This window comes from Podarcis cretensis (assembly GCF_951804945.1).
Source record: "Podarcis cretensis genome assembly, chromosome: 13".
In the NCBI taxonomy this organism is placed as follows: Eukaryota; Metazoa; Chordata; class Lepidosauria; order Squamata; family Lacertidae; genus Podarcis; species Podarcis cretensis.
The window spans coordinates 56697824-56712846 of NC_137182.1; the positions used below are offsets into that span (position 1 = coordinate 56697824).

The following is a 15023-nucleotide window of genomic DNA, read 5'->3' on the forward strand; positions in this document are numbered from 1 at the left end:
TCCTTCCTTGCAGGCCTTCAACCCCAGGTGTTTCGATGCCCTCCTGGCAACTCAAATATCCCCAGAAGGTGGGTCTCCTCTGGCAGCCCCCAAACTACAACTCCCAAACACCTCTGTTTTGGTGAACCTGGGCACCCAAGATGTCTGTGTTTCCAGGGCCCACCCTCTTCCCGCGGCTGCAACCTGTTTTAAGCCTTTTTCAATTCCGAATTTTAGAACCGGGACCTGCTGGCAAAGGATGGGTGATAAATTTTAAGGCGTTGTCAAGCTGGAATGTTGATTGGCAGAGCAGGTCCGACCGAGATGATCCAGGGTCTGGAAAGCGAGCCTGATGAGGAACGGTTGAAGGAGCTGGGTTTGCAGCTGGCCTCTTGCAAAGCTCATCTCAGTGGGCAGCTGCACTCTTGCAAAGCACATCTCAGTGGGCAGCTGCACTCTTGCAAAGCACACCCACCTCAATGGTTTTGGGTCCAGAGGTTCCTCTTCCTGAAAGATTCGGGGAGTCAGATCCCTGCCCCAGGTGCTGCCTTGGTCAAACCCCCGGCTGGAGTTCTGGGCACCCCAGTTTGGGAAGGAGACTGGCAAGCCGGAAGTTGGGCTGAGAGATTGACAGGGGTCTGGGAAACGAGCCTGATGAGAAACGGTTGAAGGAGCCGGGGATGTTTAGCCTGGAAAAGAGACTATGAGAGGTGATATGGTAAAGGTAAAGGTAAAGGTAAAGGTACCCCTGCCCGTACGGGCCAGTCTTGACAGACTCTGGGGTTGTGCGCCCATCTCACTTAAGAGGCCAGGGGCCAGCGCTGTCCGGAGACACTTCCGGGTCACGTGGCCAGCGTGACATCGCTGCTCTGGCGAGCCAGAGCCGCACACGGAAACGCCGTTTACCTTCCCGCTGGTAAGCGGTCCCTATTTATCTACTTGCACCCGGAGGTGCTTTCGAACTGCTAGGTTGGCAGGCGCTGGGACCGAGCAGCGGGAGCGCACCCCGCCGCAGGGATTCGAACCGCCGACCTTTCGATCGGCAAGCCCTAGGCGCTGAGGCTTTAACCCACAGCGCCACCTGCGTCCCTGATATGGTAGATGGCTTCAAATTCCTTAAAGGCTGTCACATGGAAGAGGGAGGGCAGGACCCAAACCCATGGCTTCAAGGTGCGAGAAAGAGATTCTGAATAAGCAGTAGGAGGCTAAGACCCATTTGACGGTGAAACAAACTCCCTTGGAATCATAGACTTGTAGAGTCAAAAGGGACCCCTGGTGGTCATCCAGCCCAACCCGCCCTGCAAGGCAGGAATCTCAGCTCAAGCATCCCTGACAGATGGCCGTCCAATCTCTGCTTAAAGATCTCCAAGGAAGCAGAGTCCCCCCGCTCCCAAGTGAGTCTGTTTCACTGTTGAAGAGCTCTTATTGTCAGAAAAGTTCTTCCTGGCGTTTGGCCAGAATCACCTTTTTTGTAACTGGAAGCCCTGGTCAAAACAAAAAAAATCCTTCCAGTAATTCCTTCCTTTCCACCTTAAAGACCAACTAAGTCAGTTCTTGGTATGAGCTTTCGTGTGCATGCACACTTCTTCAGATACCTGCACACTTCTTCAGATACTTTTAGTTGGTCTTTAAGGTGCTACTGGAAGGAATTTTTTTGTTTTGACTATGGCAGACCAACACGGCTACCTATCTGTAACTGGAAGCCCTGGGTTCGAGTCCTACCCTCCAGACCAGGAGAAAACAAGCTTTCTCCCTCCTCCAGCCCTTAGGTTCTTTCATCTCCTCTTTTCCAGGCGAAACATTCCCAGCCTGGAAAAGCGGATGGAGGGCTTCCCTGCCAGGGCTTCCTTCGCCACAATTCCTGCATTCTTAACGGGTTGGGCTGGATGACCCCTGGGGTTCCCTTCTGACTCCGCAATTCTAAGAGCGATGCAGATGAACCCTGTTTATGCTCAGGTGCTCCTCCCGTACGACGGCAAATGACCTGCACCTCCGCCAGCCGTGCCAAGCGACCTCCTGGCTGGACCCCCTTTGCTCTTTCTGCCCCCACTTCTGAGCTGGCGCTGGAAGCATCTCAGTCTGTGCTGGAGGGGCAAGAAACACAGCCAGGCCACCATCTTCCTCACACGCTTTATTCCAAAACAGAGAAGACACTCGCACTCACGCCTTGGGTCCGGAAAGATCATGCCTTACTGGAAAGGGGCTGGGGAGGGGGGGAGAGCGGAGGGGGGGCTGCTGGTCTTCCAAACGGCAGGCTCCTCTGAATCTCTGGCTACCTGCGTCCACATGCCCCACATACATGTGGGGCGCCTGGCCCCCCCCAACAAAAAAAATGAGAAAGAGGGAAAGGGAGGGAAGAAGGCAGAGGCGCTGCTGCCACCCCCCCCCCCCTCCTCTGGGATCTGTCACATGCTGCCCGGGTGAGTCACAGGATTGGGGGCGGCAGGAAGTGCCACGTTGCTGGTGTGAACAGATTGGGGGTGCTGGGGGGGCGGTAGGAGAAGTAGGAGAGTTTGGAGGGGCACAGAAAAAACGATGGAGAATGGAGATCATTCGGTGCCCCTGAATTCCACGCTGTTCTCTCTCTCTCTCTCTCTCTCTCTGCCCCCCAACAGGCGGGGGCAAAACGCCTCCTTGCCCCCCCAAACACTCTGACGCAGGGCACCCCCCACCCCACCCCCAGCTGGTGGTTCAGTATTTACATCGTGTGGTTTGCAGGTTCCTTGGCCAGGAGGCCGGCTGCAGAGCTTGCGTGGCCGCCACAGGCTCTCAGCCCCACTGCGTGTGGGGGGCAAAGGGGCGCGAGGGGCAGTGGCGGGGGCAAGGGGGGGAGCCGGCTCGCGATCCCAAGTCTACGCCAGGCCCATCTCCTCCAAAACGCTGCGTGGAGACTCGTCTTCCTGTATTAGGGAGAGAAGCAGAGGGGAGACGGGTTCAGAGGAGGAGAGCGGGAAGTGGGGGGAGAGAAGCAGCCTGCCCCCCTCCCCATAAGACCCCCAGCCCAACCACTACCCCAACACTTGAGTCCGCACTTGGGAAAGGTTTTCTGCGCTTGCTCAGAGGTGCTCAACACGCCCCCAAAACAACTAACAAGGCCTTTTTCCATTCTAAGCGTTTGGGGGTTCTTGATGTGCCAACATCCACCATGCAGGGGGGTTTTCTTCGGGATTCAGAACTTATAGGGTTAAGATGTTCTGTGACGCCTCACATTCTGACGTTTGGAAGGAGGGAGGAGTTCTACTTGTTGTTCTCTCTGTGTCTCTGAGAGAGAGAAGGACGCCATGAATGCTAGCAGTCCAGGAGAATCTGAGAAATGCTGAGCTGTAAATATTTGTTGCAATAAAGAACTGATGAACACACAGTGCTTGGTGTGTTTGGATCTGAAGCAGACTGCAACAGTTTTGATCCGCTGTGTTTTTACTCTGCTAGACGAAACCGGAGAAGAAGAAGGTCTGCAGCTGGGAAGCGTGCCGGACCACTGGGGCTAATTGGGGCCATAAAGCAATTAGATGGCCAGTGCAATTAAGATCTTATCAGATCTTCACAGGTTATGGGTGACCTAATTAGCGCTAATAAAACTGTTGCTAAGAGTCTGCCGGTGAGCTTTGAAGTCTTGAAGTCAGCTTGGCAATAGCTGGAAGACGCTACTGAGGCGGCAGAGGTCTGCGTTCTGTGTTTTGCCTGCTGCAGAGAGGCAAGAGTCGCTGAGGCAGAGAGCTGAGAAAGCAGCTGAGGAATCGGGTGCCGGAGAGCTGACTGGTGAAACGTGAGTACAGCAGCTGGGGCCCCGGGAAAGAGGAGAGAATGGCAGACAGCCAGGTCTTTGAGGACGTTCCGCTTGAAAAGCTCACTTTAAGAAGTTGGGCAACCTGGTCCAGAAGAGTAAGGGGTTGGTTTCTGGTTACTGGGCTTTGGGATGTAAGCCAGAGAGAACCACTTCCCTTGAATTCAGGTCCTGAAGGGACAGACGTTACAGGCTTTGAGGCTGCGTTGCCTGAAGATAGCCAGCAGAGAATGCAAAGAGAGCTTGCTATGCTAAAAGCATGCGTACATGCATCACTTTTGCCCAGTTTGGAGGGCGTAAAGTCAGCAAGGGCTGCCTGGGAGGTGCTGAGAAGTTTGTGTGAAACTTCAGCAGGATGCCAGAGCCCTGGAGGAGTCATGCAGAGCCTGGAGATGGCTGTAGCCCCAGTCCCTGAGGTGCAAGTCGGGGGGGCTGAGAATTCCAAAGGCAAGCTTCAAAAGTTTTCCACTGTGAGTGCTGAAGTGGAATGCAGTTTCAGCGAGGGCAGGGCTGGCACAGAGTGCTCTTCCGGAAGAAGGGGGGCCAGGCCAGCTGAAAGGAGCCCTGGGCAGTATTTTTCCACTGGGGATCGTCGTCATGTAAAGTCAGGAAGGCTGCGGAGAGCTAGACGCTTCAAGGTCGGCCACCTGGACAAAGTGAAGATAAGGCCTAAAGAGTCGCGTGGGAACGCAGAGGCCAGTCCGGTCTCCAAGGCAACGGAGGAGGCTACTTCTACGGAAGCTGCCAAGGTCCTGAGCAAGGGGGAGTTGGTTGCCAAGACAACCAGACAGAACTGCTGCAAAAGCCCAAAGACAGGGGGCAGCGGGACGTTTGTTGCCAGTATGGCTTTGTTTGAAGACAGCTCTGAGAGACACACTAATTTTCGTTTTCTAATCGACTCAGGAGCGAACTGCCACCTGATCCCAGAGACCCCTGCAGTCGAGATGTGGAATTGCAAGGCAATTCCGGCTGGAAAAACTGTTCAGTTTGCAAGTGGGGAAAAGAAAAATGTGAATAAAATTGTAAATGTGTTGTTTTCTGTTTTGCAGGAGCAGATGGAAGTTTGCATTGTGCCGGGAGTGCAACACTGTATTTTATCTGTGCCTTATTTGTTGAAAAAGGGGTTTAAGGTTTGCTTTGAACACGATGTTTGTACAATCTCCAAAGGAGGGAAGCAACTGGTTAGAGTTGCAAAGGGGCAGAATGATCTCTTCATTCTTAAAACGTCCCTGGAGGGTGAGGGGAAGGTTGAGAAAGCACAAGCCCTGCGTGCTACAGTTCCCACTCATGTTTCATGTTGTTGTGTGTGGCATAAGAAGACAGCGCATGCCTGTCTTGAAGAACTACAGGTGCTACCTGAGGTTTCCAAAGGCTGTAGAATTGAGGAATGTGCAAGAGTCCTAGATTGTCAGGCTTGCAGACAGGCAAAGATAAGAGGGTGCAGTTACCCCAGGGTGGAGAGGGTAACCACAAAACCTTTTGATCTTGTGCACATAGATCTGTTGGGTCCCATGAAGGAACCAAGTTTGGGAGGGGCCAGGTTTCTGCTGACACTGCAGGATGATTTTTCGCAGAACACCTGGACACATGGTCTCAAGTCCAAGGAAGATGCAGCACAGCTGATTAGGTGTTGGATTGAGGAGGTGGAACTAATGTTCTCCACCAGAGTCAGGGAAATTGCTAGTGACAGAGGTTCACAGTTTACTGGGTCTGCTTTGCAGAAGTTCTTTCACAAGAAAGGGATAAGTCACACAGTGACTTCTCCTCAACAGAGGGGGGTGGCAGAGCTCAGAAGTGAAGCTCTGGTTAAGGCTGCACAGGTGATGCTGTCAGATTCTGGGTTATCTCCAAAGTTTTGGATGGAGGCAGTTAAATATGTGAGCTTCACCTGGAATCGGTCCTACAATTCAGTGGTAGGAGACACACCGTTTTTCATGCTTCACGGGAGGAAACCGCAGGTTCACTTCCTCCGTGAGTTCGGATCAACGGCCTTGCTGCCGGTGCCTGAAGCTTTGCGAGGGCCAGGTGAACCCAAGTTCCAGAAAATGATCTTCTGTGGGTATGAGCCAACGGCTCGTGCATGGAGGTTTGCGTATCCGTCAGGTGATCAGAGTAAGCTGCTGATCAGTAAACACGCTGAGTTCTGTAAGCAGGAGGAAAGGTCAAAGACCCCTGCCAGACGCGATATTCTTTCAGAATGTCTTTCTGATTCAGAGCAGGAAGGTTCTGATGAGGAGGAAGGAGAGCCAGGGGCTGAGTCTGCTGATGACGATCAGCCCACTGACCAAAGTCAGGAGCAGGATGGGGCATCTCCCCAAGTTGTAAAAAGGGAGCCCAAGAGTGAGCCTAGTTCTCCTGTGAGGGTAATTCCAAGGGTTCGAAGACGCGTTAAGTCAGAGGGGGAATCCCAGGATGCAAAGGACACACCTGCTGACCACAGTGAGTCAGAGGAAGTGCCTGAGTTTGTGCCCAGGAGGTCCAGTCACACAACGAAGGGAATTCCACCTGAGAGGTATCAGGCCACAGGTGCGTGGGTAAGTTTCGCACAGTGCGAATCTGAGAGTTGTGAGGATGTTCCACAGATGCCTGACAGGGACGCCAGGAGAGGGCGCAAGGCATTGGGGAAGAGATTGATCTCACAGAGGTCTGCAAAGGTACATCCACAGGTCTTGTCAGAATGCTCAGCGAGAGGGGGTGTTGGGATTCAGAACTTATAGGGTTAAGATGTTCTGTGACGCCTCACATTCTGACGTTTGGAAGGAGGGAGGAGTTCTACTTGTTGTTCTCTCTGTGTCTCTGAGAGAGAGAAGGACGCCATGAATGCTAGCAGTCCAGGAGAATCTGAGAAATGCTGAGCTGTAAATATTTGTTGCAATAAAGAACTGATGAACACACAGTGCTTGGTGTGTTTGGATCTGAAGCAGACTGCAACGGTTTTGATCCGCTGTGTTTTTACTCTGCTAGACGAAACCGGAGAAGAAGAAGGTCTGCAGCTGGGAAGCGTGCCGGACCACTGGGGCTAATTGGGGCCATAAAGCAATTAGATGGCCAGTGCAATTAAGATCTTATCAGATCTTCACAGGGGGGTGGCAGTGGCTGAGGGTGCCAAGGCTGCTGCGTCTCCCTCCTCCCCACCCCGAGGATTTGCACTCGGCCCCAGCGGCAGGCGGCTGAGTCGCTCACGCCCACTGCAGAGAGAGGGAGCGAGGGCTGCCGGTGACTCATTGCATGCAGAAAGCAGCAGTCGCAGCAGCCAGGAAGACAGCTTTCTTGGGGGGCTCCTCCAGCAGCAACACCCCCCCCCCAAAAAAAAAAATTTCCTCTGCGGAAGCAGACAGAAACTAGGCATGGCCAGGGCAGCAGAAACAACAGGTTGCTTGGCTCCACAGCTGGAGAGAAGTGTATGGCTTGTCTCCAGAGGGGGGTGCAGGGAGAAGGGCCCCCCCAGTTCAGGCATGCAGGACCCCCATGCAGGGGCCCACCTCTACCTCCTGCAAGAGGTCCGCCTGCTCAATGGCTTTGAGGACGCTTTTCTTGGAAGTGTCCTGAACTTCTCCCCCCATCAGGAACTCATCCAAGATGAAGTAGGCCTTCTCAAAGTTGAAGATGATGTCCAGCTCACACACCTGTCCGGGGGGGGGGGGGAGAAAGGGGGCGTGAGAACCAAGCAGGGGCCCCCAACACACACACACACCCCACTGCTCCCAGGATCACAGCTGTCAATTCCCCCCCCCCCTTTTTAAAAAAAGGGAAATTCCCTTATTCCGAATAGGATTCCTCGCAAGAAAAGGGGAAAGTTGACAGCTATGCCCAGGATCCTGACCCTCCAATCTGGCTGCATTTCCTGGGGGGGGGGGGGGGGCGGCAAGCGGCTCTGGCGCATTAGCAGCAGGAATTAGCTGGGGCGGCTGCCAAGCCCTCGTTAAGCCCAATTAGCAGCCATGCTTAGCTGGATTTTGTGGGTCTAAGAGCAGGCTTAGGAGAGGGTGGCTGGAGGGGGGCTTTCTATGGGGCAGGGAGGTGGAGGGGCGGATTAAGGAATCAAAATGAGCGCAAGAGTCATTAGTGGCGGGTTTTGGCCTCTGCGGGCGGGGAGCCAAGGACCTCTTAGGACCCCCCCCCCAGGTCTGCCAGTGCCCCCCAACTGCCTCAGCTTAAACAGAGCTGAACGTTGGAAGGTTCAGGATGGAAAAAACTTCTGGCGCAGAGTGGAACTGCGGAACTCCTTGCCACTGGAGACAGCGACACCCAGCAACTCGGTTGGCTTTAAAAGAGAACAAGACAACTGGAGACAGCAAAGCCTCTGGGTACGAGTTGCTGGAAAACGCAGGGCTCTCTTGCTGGGATCCCACAAGCTTTTAATGCCTGACGTCTCATGCAGTTTGTAATCTTTTGCTGGAAGCAGCCCAGAGTGGCAGACCCAATTTATTAAGTAATAAATTAATATTACTACTGCTGCTTCCCCTTCGGGACACCTGGTTCATCACTGTGAGGTGGCCTGACCCAGCAGGGCTCTTCTCATGCTCAGTTGATAGAACGCGAGACTCTTGATCTCAGGGTCGTGGGTTCAAGCCCCAGGTGGGGCGAAAGATTCCTGCCCTGCAGGGGGCTGGACTGGATGCTCTCTGGGGGTCCCTTCCAACTCCACGATCCTATTATTCTAAGCCCTAAACGGCCTCAAAGGCCCAGTAGACCTGAAGGAGCGTCTCCACCCACATCGTTCAGCCCGGACACTGAGGTCTGAGGGACTTCTGGCGGTTCCCTCATTGCGAGAAGCAAAGCTACAGGGAACGAGGCAGAGGGCCTTCTCGGTGGTGGCGCCCGCCCCGTGGAACGCCTTCCCACCAGATGCCCTGTTTAGGGAAGCTTTTAATGTTTTTTTGTTTTTTTAAAATGTTTTCTTTTAATGTTTAATAGGCTATTGTATTTTAATATTCTGTTGGAGGCCGCCCAGAGTGGCTGGGGAGGCCCAGCCAGATGGGTGGGGTATAAATAATATTTTTTTTATTTTATTATTATTATTATTATTATTATTATTATTATTATTATTAAAATAAACCACTATCTGACTTTTATAAGACATCGGAAGGTTTGAAATATGAATTTGGTATTACAGTGGTGCCTCGCAAGACGAAATTAATTCGTTCCGCAAGTTTTTTCTTCTTGCAAGTTTTTCGTCTTGCGAAGCACGGTTTCCCATAGGAATGCATTGAAAATCAATAAATGCGTTCCTATGGAAACCACCTTCAGACCAGGTCCGGGGACAGTCTGTTCTGAAGGCTGGCGCTGGGAAGAAAAGCCCTTCTCCCCACCTCCCGCCCCGCAAGCTCCGGGGACAGGAGGGCTTCGCTGCCGACCCCCAGCATTTTAAAAGCCCTCGGGACAGCGGAGGTCTTCTGAAGGCAGGCGGTGAGCGAAAGTCTTTGCTCCCCCCCGCCTGCCTTCAAAAGCCGTCCGGGATAGCGGAGAAACGCGCTGCGCTTCTCCGCTATCCCGGGAAGGCAGGCGGGGGGGAGCAAAGACTTTTGCCCCCCGCCGGCCTTCAGAAGAGGTCCAGGACCAGCATTTTAAAAGCGGTCCGGGCTTCCCTGCTATCCCAGACCGCTTTTAAAATGCTGGCAGTGGGGAGCAAAGCCTTTCGGCCCCCGCCGGCCTTCCTGGACCTCTTCTGAAGGCCGGAGGGGGGCGAAAGGCTTTGCTCCCCACCGCCAGCATTTAAAAGAGGTCCCCGGAGATTTCCCTATGGGCTTTCTTCTTGCGAAGCAAGCCCATAGGGAAATTCGTCTTGCGGAACGACTCAAAAACGGAAAACTCTTTCGTCTTGCGAGTTTTTCGTTTTGCGAGGCGTTCGTCTTGCGAGGCACCGCTGTATTGATTTTGGAAAGTATTTTTTCTCTTCTTTCTATTTCTTGTTTCTTTTCTCGTATCTTTCGTTTCTTTTCTTTTCCAGTCTGCACTTTGAAAAATGTGTAGGTAAATGTTTTTTTATGTATTCTTATGTATTGTTTTTATTTTCTTGTAATATTTAATAAAATTTAATAAAACTTTATTTTTTTTAAAAAAAAAAGACATCTGAAGGCAGCCCTGTTTAGGGAAGTTTTTGATGTTTTATTGTATTTTTAATCTTTTGTTGGAAGCCGCCCAGAGTGGCTGGGGAAGCCCAGCCAGATGGGCGGGGTATAAATGATAAATTATTATTATTATTATTCCAGGCATCTCTGCTCTAGGGTTCAGGACTGAAAGGATAGAGTTGAGATAACGTCCTCCCCTACACATACAGAGAGACGGGGGCAGAATGCTGCTGCTTTTTACACCAACAAAGAAGCAGGAGAAGAGCGCTCTGCAGTCACGGAATCCTAGAATTGGGACCTCTGAGGGTCATCTAGCCCAACCCCAGGAGAAGCCCCTCCCCACAACTCACGCTGCCAAAGTATTTGTCCAGCAGCTCTACGTATCGGTGGATGAGCTCCAAAGTGATGAGTTCGTTGTCTTGGCCCTCGATGGCGCAGCAGAAATACAAGCTGGCGTACCTGGGCAGGAGGGCGGGAAAAGGGGGTCAGGACTCCAGCTCTGCTGCTGCTGCTGCCTGCCTCACCTGGGGGGCAGCCCCCTCCCCGCCGCGCCCCCTTGAAGAGTCCGCCAGCTGCCCACCACCACCCAAGCCTGCCTTGCTCTCCCTGGGGCAACCGCTCAGCCATTTCCAGGTGAGGGGGGGGGCAAAGCAGGTGCCTATGCTGGCTGGAAGTGGGGTGTGTGGGGCGCAGGGCCCTTATTAACCCCATGCGCACCCACAGAGGCCCCCTGTGACCACAGAGGAGCCAAGGTGAGCTCGGGGTGCCCCCTGCAGGAAAACGCTGTCCCTGCAGGCACCCATAGAAAGGTGTCCGTCACCTGGGGTTCACCTGCCCACCCCACCCTCTGCCCCACAGCAGCAGTGATGGGGCAATAATGAGAAGCATAGCTGCCAATGTTTTCCTTTTTTAAAGGGAAATTCCCTTACTCCAAATAGGATTCCTCGCAAGAAAAGGGGAAAGTTGACAGCTATGTTCAGAAGGCTTCTCCCTTCAGCACAGCCCCGCGAGGCCGTTCAGAGCACAGAGAAACCTAGGGCCACGTTCCGCTTCTGGGCAAGCCTCTGAGGGCCACACACTCCAGGGGGCGGGGCCAGAGGTAAAAGGGGGCGGAGCTGTTGCTGTTAAAAATATATATTTTAGTATTGTACAGTGGGGTAGTTCCTGCTGAGGCTTCTCCCTCTGCAAAGCCACGAAAGAGACGCCAGCAGAGTTCGAAGGAATCAGCCGGGCAAAGAAACACAAAGAAGAGCTGGCAAGGGCCACACAGAAGGGAATGGGGGGCCACACACAGCCTCTGGGTCTGGGGCTCCCCCACTCCTGCTGGAGATAAAGTAATTCGTGGGTCTAAGTGTCCTTCATTCCCTAGGGAGGGGGGATGCTTATTCTCCGTTCCTGCCCCCCCCAAAAACAGAGAGAGAATGAGACTTCCCCCCCCCAAACGCACAGGGACCAACTCAGGGTGAGCAAAGCTTGGGGGGGGGGCTTTCCAATCCACACCCCAGGGCAGCTATGGAGAAAGAGACAACCAAGTCGCTCCCTTCAAGGTGGGGGCTGGGGGCCCAGAGAAAGTGGTGCCCCTTTGGGCCAAGGGACCTCCTGCAACAGGAGCAGGGCAGGGCCTTCTCAGTGCAGGCACCACATCTGCAACACATTTCCCCCTGGCAGAGCTGCCCGGAGCCAGACAAAGGTCCCTCTGCTTCCTCCGGGCCTTTTCCAAGCAGCTGCTGCCTGTTTCCGGCCTCCAAACCTTGTCCTGACGCTCTTGTGGGCAAGACGGAACGGGACCCCCAGGGGTCATCCATCCCAACCCGCTGCAACGCGGCCAAAGGGTCCCTGATGACAGACCTCCAGTGGAGGAGGAGAGGCCGCCACCTTCCAAGGATGGCCGTGTTGCAAGGGACCCCCAGGGGTCATCCAGCCCAACCCGGAGTCGCAGCGGGTGGGGAGCGGGTTCGAGAGTCACCTTTTGTAGACCACCTTGAGGTCCCTCCACTCCAGGAAGCTGCACATCTTGGGCTTCCGCGCCAGGACCACCTGCATGAGCTCCCGCACCATCTTCTTCTTGTCCTTGTCGGATGTGGCCAAGTACCACTTCTGCAGGCGCAGTTTGCCCTGGCGGCTGAAGAGGAGCATGAAGCGCATCTGGGGGGGGTGGAGAGGAGAGGAGAGTGGGGGGGGGAGGTCAGGGGGGGCCTCCTCTGGCAGCAAGCAGCAACAACCCCCCCCAAAAAAAACCCCAAGAAAATTATATCCTGCAAAGCAAGGGGGTTCCCTGCAAGCACAGAATGAGGCCCTTCCAATGTTTCTTTTTTTGGGGGGGGGGCCACACAGACGCAGCCTCCCCAAAAGCAGGCACAGATCAGAACTGCCGCCTCCAGAGGCAGAACAAAAATTCCTTCATTTATTACATTTCCCCACAGTCTTTCCTCCACAGATCTCAGGGCGGTTTTTAAAAAAATGGTTGGGGGAATTAGGGGAGTGGTCCTTGGTTTCTTCTTATTCTTATTTTTACTATGCATTTTGTGGTTTTTATGTCGTGGTTTTATGCTGCGGGCTGCCCTGAGATCTATGGTGGCGTACAAAACCAGTAAGCGATAAATGAGTAATAATTTAAAAATGCAATATATATATATATATATATATATATGTATATATATAAAACCAATACACAAAGGTTCCCCCTCCTCTTCCTAAAGAACCCAGGAGTCCGGGCCCCACTCCCTTTCTGGACTCGTCTGACACCCCCTTATGCCGGAGAGATGATAATAATAATAATAATAATAATAATAATTAATAATGAATCCCGCCCTTCCATAGCCCCTCTGGCGAAAGGATCTCTTTCCTCTTCTTAGGATCTGGCTAACGGCTCATCTCTCGTCCAGCCTCCTGCTCTCACTGGGGCCGACCAGTTACCCCAGTTATGAGAAACCAGCAAGCAGCGGCTGAGCTCCCAGGACCCCTCTCGCCCCCTGGGGTTTCCTGAAACTGGGATCTACAGCCGTGGCCACAGCCAGCCCTCTCCTCCTCCAGGAATTCACCTTTTAAAGCCATCGCTCGGCTCCTGTGGCAGGGAGTTCCGCAGGGCAACTGTGCGCTCCTGGTGCCAGCTGCGTGTGTGGGAGGGAAGGCGGGCGGAGCGCAGCTGAGCAATCCTCCCTGGGAGAGTCACCAACAAGCCTCAACAGGTGAGCCAGGAGGGGCAGCTCAGGTAGGGAGAGGCGGCTAATCCCCACCCTCTGGAGCAGTGGGAGAGAGCGAGAAGGGGCTTTGCAACACCCACTAGGCACCACTTCCCTCTGGGCCTGCCCAAAACGCCTGGAAAAGGCGGTGACCCCGAATCCACACATTGGGTTGGAAGGGGGACCCCAAGAGTCATCTAGTCCAACCCGCTACAATGCAGGAGACTCGAACCCACAACCCTGAGATCCAGAATCTCCTGCTTTACCAACTGAGCTAGCCTTGCCTCTTTATCAGCGGCCCCCCCCTTGATAAAAAGCACACCCTGAAATCCTGCCCCACAAGTGCTGCCTTTGCCCCCGCCTCTCCCCCCCCCCCACCCCAGAGGCCTCGCCAGCCAATTCCGCTAATGGCCAAGGAGGGGGGGAAGGAGCTGGCAGGCGAACCCGGCAAGGACGTGCCTTTTCCGTGGGGCGGGACGGAGCGGAGGCGCCGGGGAGAGGCCGGGTGGGGCAGCGGGAGGGAGGTGGGGCGGATCGGGGCTCCGGAAACCCCCCTGGGCGAGGTGGGGGGCGCAGCGGACCCCCACCCAGGGGACCGGCTGCTTTTGTGGGGGGCGAGCAACTCACTTGCTGGGGGTCAGCGGAGACCAGCACCCCCTCCCGCCGGGGACCGGATCTGTGGGGTCTTCCTTTGGGGGGGGGAGGAAGAATCTCTTCCGCCTGCCAAGCCCTCCCTGGGCGCTGCGAGGAGGGAGGGGCGGAGGGGGGGCGCAGCGGACCCCCACCCAGGGCACCGACTGGTTCTATGGGGTGGGGGGTGAGCAACTCCAAGCCTTGCTGGGGGTCACCCCGCTCCCGCCGGGGACCCCCCTGCCCCGTGGGGGGCAGATCGGTGGGGTCTGCCTTTGGGGGGGGGAATCTCTTCCGCCTGCCGAGCCCTCCCTGGGCGCTGCTCCCCCCGCCGTTTGCACATGCTCAGGGGCGCCCTTGCTCTGGAGGGAGGAGAGGGGGTCCCTCTGCTCTGGGAAGGATCCAGCCCCACCTTGCACCCGGGGCCGGAAGTGGCCGCCCTGCCACGTGGGAGCCAGCCCCCCTCCTCCCCCCGGGGCTCCGGATGGGGGTCCCTCCCCTCGCCCCCCCCCGCTCACCATGTCGGGCGTCGGTCCGTGGCGGGCCGTTCCGCGCGGCCCCTGCGGCCCTCCGGCTCCTCTTCCGCGGCCCGAACCTGCCCAGGTGCCTCCCGGCCGGACCCGCCCCCCCTCCGCCCGCCCCCCGCCCCGGGGCCGCGCCTGCGCACTGCGGCGCCCGCTTCCGGGGCGGGAGGGGCGTCCTCTCGCTCCCCGTCGCCGAGGCAACCGGGCGGGGGCGGGGCCTGTCTCCCCGGGCGACGGGAGGGGCGGGGAAGCCGGAGAGGAGCAGGGAGGGAGGGGCTCCTCCGGTGACGTCATCCGGGAGGGAGGCTGCGAGGGAAGGGAGGAGTCTCCTCCGGTGGGGGGGGGGAAAGGGGAAAGGGGAAAGGGGGCGCAACGGAAGACCCCCCCACTTGCATATGCTAATTTATGAGCCCCCGACCCAGGGTCTGCTGCACTGCATGGGGTTGGGCTGGATGACCCCTGGGGGTCCCTTCAACCCCTCTTATTCTGCCCCCCTGACAAAGCCACATTCAATCCATTTTTCCCTCTCCCCTCCCCCTAATTTCTTTTTAATAAGAGGTGGTGGTGGAGTGGAGTGGTTACAGTTCCTTGGAGGTTTTTATGCAGAGGTTGGGGGCCCCTCTGCCTTGGGGGCTTCAGCTGAGATTCCTGCATTGCAAGTAGGGGGTTGGGCTGGATGACCCCTGGGGGTCCCTTCCAGCTCTACAATCCTATGATCCCATTATAGACACTCCGCTTCTGGAACACTTGCCCCCCCCCCGTCTCCCCCAACCAGTTCCTCCTCCTTGGCCTCCCCACCCTTGCCATTCAAGTCCCCATGAGTTCCATCTGCAGCTCCTGCACTGCATGGGGT

General features: G+C 55.4%; 1 protein-coding gene across 2 annotated transcripts; it reads right to left on the bottom strand.

Moving 5' to 3' along the window:
- Positions 1-2095: 2095 nt before the first annotated feature.
- AP1S1 (adaptor related protein complex 1 subunit sigma 1) lies at positions 2096-14281 on the bottom strand. 2 transcript variants are annotated; one of them, XM_079952215.1, is made up of 5 exons: positions 14165-14281; positions 11801-11979; positions 10185-10293; positions 7252-7389; positions 2096-2879 (listed from the first exon to the last, which is right to left on the bottom strand). In XM_079952215.1, exons 1-5 carry the CDS (start codon positions 14165-14167, stop codon positions 2832-2834), a joined length of 477 nt encoding a protein of 158 aa, XP_079808341.1. In that variant the 5' UTR covers positions 14168-14281; the 3' UTR covers positions 2096-2831. The 2 variants fall into 2 exon arrangements, with proteins under 2 accessions (XP_079808341.1, XP_079808340.1); XM_079952214.1 differs by having other exon boundaries at positions 7246-7389.
- Positions 14282-15023: the final 742 nt, after the last annotated feature.

Bases quoted from the DNA above. Each gene is read 5' to 3' on its own strand.
- AP1S1 (XM_079952214.1), bottom strand. The intron at 7,390-10,184 runs GTGAGTTGTGGG...CCCCCCGGACAG, and splicing joins TGGACAAATACTTTGGCAGC to GTGTGTGAGCTGGACATCAT. The intron at 2,880-7,245 runs GTGGGCCCCTGC...TCCCTAATACAG, and splicing joins ACCTCTTGCAGGAGGTAGAG to GAAGACGAGTCTCCACGCAG.